The 6,482-nt window shown below is 40.3% G+C and overlaps 1 protein-coding gene across 2 annotated transcripts in view; it reads left to right on the forward strand.

Moving 5' to 3' along the window:
* Positions 1 to 1,754: 1,754 nt before the first annotated feature.
* Positions 1,755 to 6,482, forward strand: part of CPB1 (carboxypeptidase B1 (tissue)) — a 19,407-nt gene continuing 14,679 nt past the window's right edge. For both annotated transcript variants that reach the window (XM_010157692.1, XM_010157693.1), the window contains exons 1-4: positions 1,755 to 1,825; positions 1,932 to 2,007; positions 3,542 to 3,666; positions 6,092 to 6,191. In XM_010157692.1, coding sequence (XP_010155994.1) covers positions 1,755 to 1,825; positions 1,932 to 2,007; positions 3,542 to 3,666; positions 6,092 to 6,191 — 372 coding nt within the window. The remainder of the gene's footprint in view (positions 1,826 to 1,931; positions 2,008 to 3,541; positions 3,667 to 6,091; positions 6,192 to 6,482) is intronic.

Raw genomic sequence — 6,482 nt, forward strand, 5'->3', positions numbered from 1 at the left:
TTGAAATCTGGCGGTCTTCTATTTCCAAGATGCTTCTCAGTGCTCAACAGGGAATGATGACATCTGCAATTTGTTTGATTACTTCTTGTGATCATTTATTCATTGCAAAATCTGGGCTTGATCATCTCCACATTATTGTCCTCACTGTGTTCATGTGATCAGACTATTTTATCTGATACCATGGATCTCATCATCGTAAAATTAAAACTTCTGAAGATTTTGCAGTATTGTTTTGGCACTCTGTCAGAATAACTCCTGCTGTCATACTTCTTACGAGACTTGAGTCTAAGTAAGATTATTGCTAGGCAAGAGCCTGCAGTGCCACAAATTAGATTATTAATTGCAAAGTAAGTTCAAACCCTATGATTTGGCAACGATGGTTTGGATAAATACACTCAGAGCAGTTTTGGAGTCTCCTTTTCAGAACATATTCATCATGCATCATATTGTTAAGCACAAACTGCTGCACTGTTGGTACATTGATTTTATAAATATATTTCTAGGTATTCATATATAAGGTTGCTGCAGCTTTATTGAGTTGAGTCCAGAGAACCTCATAAAAAATTAGGTGCAGAGTCTGATACCACATTCATTCTTAAAATGGTCATTGACAATATTTCTCCATTTGAAACTTTGTAGCTATGTCTTTTAACCTGAGATGAATACATATTCATTTTCTAATAAATTTTCACATACTATATGACATGCATATACATAGATTTCTGCAAAATAGCAGACATGGGGGTCAAAGAACAGCTTCAAGATTATCTGTTTCTAAATCTCCAATTTGTCTGGTCGCTTAGGGATAACAAGAGACAGAACTGAGCTCATAAATTCCATTCTTTATATATTTATATACTGATTCATTCAGAGGGACCCTGTCAAAAACAATAGTCACCTCAGGACACAGCATCAACAGACAATTAATGTTACATTTAATGCCAAGTACCCATTAATGAAAACTAAACAGATGCAAATACAGTGAAGCAAACACACTATTGTTTTTCAGATAGTTCAGGCACAACATAAAAGGTAAAGTTTGATGGATTAGTTTGATCTTCTTGGCCTACATATAATGCATAGATCCTTAAATGATTAAATTAAGAGAATATGCAAGAATCAGTGAATATATTATGTGGAATATATGTACAACTCCACTGCAACTGGAAATTTTGACACTCTCAGCTCTGCAGACATCTAACTGAACTTACTCATAAGCTTCAGTAAAGTGACTGAGCAAAGAACAAGTTCAGTACTTTTCTTCTCTGTAGGGGAAAAATAATATAATTGGTACATTCTAACTGTATTTCCTCTTCCTTTGTCAGTCAGCCCCAGATTATTCAGGAAGAGGGAAAATGCCCTGTGATTGACACCAGTCACACTGCAACAACATCTGATAAACATCTACCTTTACAGGAAATAATAATAAAGTATTACAAAGTTTGTAATCTAGCAACCAATTGGGGAAAAAAAATCAAAATTCACAGGTAAATTAAATTCACTTTCTCAAATCAAGAGTTTATGCAGCTGAAGTAGCAAGATCCTTTAACCAGCCCCCCTTGAGACTTTCAGCTGTTTTCACAGGTGTGGAGGAAAACACACATTACAAATAGTATGCAAATAAAACAAGTCCAAGGGAATAATCTATCAGTTGATCAGTGGGTTGTTCTGGTGTATAACTGATAAAAAGCAGGACAAAAAAGGTTATAAAAGCAGCACACAACTGAAAACCCGAGGTGTTTTCTGTAAGCAAAATGTGGGCACTCTTGGTTCTCATAGGTGCTGCAGCGGTTTCTGCTCACCTGCAGGATCTTGCCTTTGATGGGTAACGTCAGACACCAAGTTTTATATCTGCACAGTTTTTTCTACATGAGAAAAAGCCTTTTGATTGACTTACCTGTTTTAAATGCAATCTTTTTCTCCCCTTTCAGGCAGAAGGTGTTTCGTGTGATTCCGCAGAATGATGAGCAGGTGGAAATCATCAATTCCCTTGCCAGCAACATAGAGGTAAAGAACTTGGGGAAGGCGGTATAAAAAAAGCATGCTACCTAATTAAAGACCTAATCTTGATTCCATTCAAGTCAGCTGGGGTGTTTCTTCAGAAGGAACAGGACAAAGTGACAAAGCTAGAGCTGTACAAATACATTCCAATGCTTTCCTAGAAAAGGTGGTTAACCCAGTCTGAATATCAAAGTGCCCACCAGAATTTATTTGCAGATCAAGTTAATCTGAAATGGTGTGTTCAGTGTGAGGTGCTTTCAATAATGTATTAGATTAAACATGGAAAGTCCAGCTACCAGAACTCTTACCATTATTGGCAAAACATTTTACTCGTGTAAATAATCTAAAAATCCATACTGCCAATAAATTGAACTTTTCTTTGGCCTCTAGTGTCTCATGTCATCTTTTCTTCTTTGACTTTCCTTTAAAGCTTCCTTTCTCTCCAACCAAGCTGCATATTTCTTACTGACCTTGATGTAGATATATGATGACACAATGACATGAGAAAAAACAATAAAGACAGCAAATGTGTTTTCAATATTTCTCTTCAGCTTTGATGTTGTAAAATAGCTGTTGGTCAAAAAGACACCATTATCTGTAGGATGAAAGGATGGTATTTTTAATGAAGTACAGATGTGATGAACTATTGTCAACAGGCTAGTATAGCGTGCCGAAACAGTATTCTGCAGAGGAATATACTATTGGTATGGGGCTGCCAATATTAACAAAATTAATATACCATGCTTGCTTCTAAGTGTGTACTATAAAGGGATTGTTTCCTTTCTTTTAAGCAAAGAAAAGATCCCTGAACTACCATTGTTATGCAAAGCAGGACATCAGTCCTGCTTTATCAGTGAGGACTGATGTAGTAGTATATCCTGAAACAGTCATCTCACTTGAAGACAGATAGTTGTTGAATATGCTCACCAGCTCCAATGTCATTTATGTTCATGAGATGAAAGGCTGGGAAGGCATTAGGTTGATGAACCAGCATTGCTTTCATTGGCCTTTAATTGGGTGCTAAATCCAGAGGTCTGGAAGCTGACTTCAGAAAAAATACATGAAGTAGTAATAGCATTGTTGTTTGTCCACTCCTGAAGGTACAGGTTCCTCATACCAATTTTTGTGAATTGAGGAACCTAAAGATCTCAAAAGCATTTATACAGACAACAGCCTTTTCCAGGTGATTTATGTAAAGTATCCCTCTGGTACCGAGTCAGGAGTCCCTTTCTGTCTAACGCTTATAGGCAAGAACCTCCAATGAAAGAAGCTGTAAAGGCAGTTATATTATCCATAGGTCTGTATTCCCTCTGATGCTGTAGAACGCTTGGCATTTGTGAAACTCTCACTGCCATCTCCGGAATTCTGCCATATAAATTGGAGGGCCTAATGAAATTCTCTTAATCAACTTCCAGTAAAATTTAAGTTGATACTTCTCGCAAGCGAATTCATTATATTAATCACAATCAACATCACAGTCGCACATGCACCCACCTAAAAATCACAGCCATATTTATGTATTCATTTGGACTTCTTTCAGGTTGACTTTTGGCAGCCAGACTCTGTCACACTTGTAAGGCCAAAAATGCAAGTTGATTTCCGAGTTGAAGCTGACGTGTCTCTTGAGGTTGAAGATCTTTTGAAAGAAAGTGGAATGGAGTACAGGTAAGTTTGTTCTCACCACTGTACTTCAAAGAGAAGGAGATTAAATACGGGGAGAAATGTGTTTGATCTTTTCCTATTGCTCAGCTGATCCTCCTGTCACAAAACTCACCCCTCCTGTGGATGCTCGGACTAGGTTCAGCTCTCCTACGGCAGTTCGAGGGGACTGCAGCTGCTCTGTGTTAAGGGGCTGAGGTGAAGCGCTGACACAGGGAAGAGACAGGAGCAAAGACTTACTACCAGGAATTTCCCCGAGGTGAAAGCTCATGGCAGTACACAGAGGTGGAGTACAGAGGGGACAAGAAAGATTTTCCACTACAGACAAAACAACGCTGCAAAGGTCTAGAAAGAGACAGAAAGTACACCTGATGGATTTGCACAACAGTATCAGGGAACTGAGGCCAGAGAAAGCTGAGCCCCAAGGGCCATCCTGAGGGGCTCCCCAGGGTTCTCTAAGCTGCAGAACAATAGCTAGAGGGGCAAAAAAATCCCAACCAGTGACAACGAGAAGACAGTTACCAGGTGAAGGGCCAAGCGAGTGGGTAGAACAGATTCTCAAGACAGCCTTGGGCTCACTCAAGTCACACAGCAGATGCATGGTAAGGGTTTCTCCACAGACAGAGCTCCTAATTGGCTTAATATTTCATAAGTATATTATCCAGGTTTAAAAAAGCCCTGAGTTTCCATGACCAAATAGAACTGAAGCTTAAGTGGAGGGGATAGATGACACTGACACATTACACATCCCTGAGAACAGAAGCATTATAGTTAGTAGCACTAATGGCAGGGTAAGGAGAAAAAAGCAGGACCAGGCAAGTGCTTATACCTCATATCTTCCAGTCACTATGCAAGCATTAACTGAAGATGAGAAGTTGACTTTGGGCTGGAGTGGAGTGGTGCTGTCTGTCTTTATTGCTCCTTTAGCTCCACCTGAGATTTGCAAATTGGCTCGGCCCAGCTTGTTTATCAGACTTCTTCAATGTGTAATGGATATTCTGTCAAGATCATGTACTCAGACAATGAAAGTCAATGTTACTTAATCAAATCCTCATGACTTCATTTGACTGAGAGTTTTTGCCTCTCAGCCCCATTGTTGTTCTCATCAGACCAAACCCCTTCATTGGACACCACACCAGTCTCATGAAAAATAACTTTTATGATCTGCTAAATCCAAGGATAATCCATCCCTGAACTTACTGACCTCATGTTAACCATGTCTGGTTTGGATGCTGCTGGGGGAACAGAATTTAAAAGCGTTCTAGAAGAACGCTTCAATAATGCCACAGCACACATACAGCACAGGAATCCAGTTTCAGTGGAATTTCCTCTTTGGCAAAGGAGGAGTTACTCTTCACATGCTAGTTTTTCCCACAATATTCACAAACTCCCTCAAGTCCATGCACAAATCTTTTGATTGCAACAAAGGCCATAATGTCTAGAAGGTGTCCCTGACAAACTTGAGGGGAGCGTCCTTGTGACAGTCCAAGTCATTACAATTCTTTTGAAGTGCAGCTGCAAGTGTCAAGACATCATGTCAATGTAGTTATTTGCACTGTTTGTTCTGAAGGCTGGTGGTGCCTCAGAAACTGGCCTCCTGCTCTTCTATCCAAATCACAAATGATAAAGGGCATAACATTCTTACAAATCTTACTCATCCAGGATAAGCCAAGCACTGGAAAAACAAGAGGACTTCATTTTTTGATAACCAAGGTTGAAATATAAGCAAAAGGTCTTCAGGAGAATGCTCAGTGGCGAGCTGTGCCTTTGTGTCAGCCCCAGGGAAAGATGAATGGGAGAGATCAAACTGATCCAGACAGGATGCTGGGGTTTTCTTGCCATTGTGTGTTCTCCTTTAATAGCCCACCTCACATGCAGTAAAGTAGCTTGAAGGATGGATAATGCCACCTATAACAGAGCTATCAAACCATACCCAGATTTTGGAAGCTTGGTTTGACAAAGAATTTCATCAGGCTGCATGGGAATGTTACGTTGCTGCTGTCCAACTGTCCTCCAGTGCTGTAAGTTCAAGAGAGGGCCCTTTTCCTATAGAGGCAGAGGCAACCTGGCACCATGAGGCCAGCCCACAGCTCATTTTCTACATACACACAGTCTCAGCATTGCCATTCTTCCTAAAGCACACTGTTGCTGCCCTGGAGGTTTGATAGTAATGGGAATAGGAGGGAGGTGCTAATTAGGAGGAAGCTCTTGCTCTCTGATTATTCTGATGGCAAGGTTAAGGCAGCAAGTAAGTTGAAACTTGAACCAAATATAAGTTATTTTCAAATTCATAAATTAACCCCCTAGATTTCACTTCACAATCCATGTGACCTTAATTCCAGGAAGACCCTGAAATGTCTGCCTGGTGCTTACCTTCCTGCCAGCAAACTGTATTGTTTCCCTTTACATTTTTCGTGGTCCCTTACTGCAGAGTTCTGATTGACAACGTGCAAGCTGCACTGGACACTCAGTTTGACAGCAAAGCTCGTACCACCAAGCACAGCTATGAAAAGTACAACAACTGGGAAACGGTACGTCTAGAAGTTCACTTTATCAGCTGGGTACCTTAGCCTCTGTAGTCAAAACGGCTTCTGATGTGCTTCCAGCCTTCTTCCCTTTTCCTCTTCTATTCCATTGATTAACAGGATTACTCCTTCTCCAAACTCTCCTTTCTCTTCTCCTTTATTGCTTATTACCAAGGTAATCTGTATAACCCACCCCCTACACCTATTTCCTCTACTTTTGCTCCCAGTGCTGCAAAGAAACTCTGGCAGAAATCCAGTGACCAGGCTGACACGCTTCACTACTAATGTGCTCTTTCC

This window comes from Eurypyga helias, unplaced genomic scaffold (genome assembly GCF_000690775.1).
Source record: "Eurypyga helias isolate BGI_N326 unplaced genomic scaffold, ASM69077v1 scaffold36018, whole genome shotgun sequence".
NCBI lineage: Eukaryota > Metazoa > Chordata > Aves > Eurypygiformes > Eurypygidae > Eurypyga > Eurypyga helias.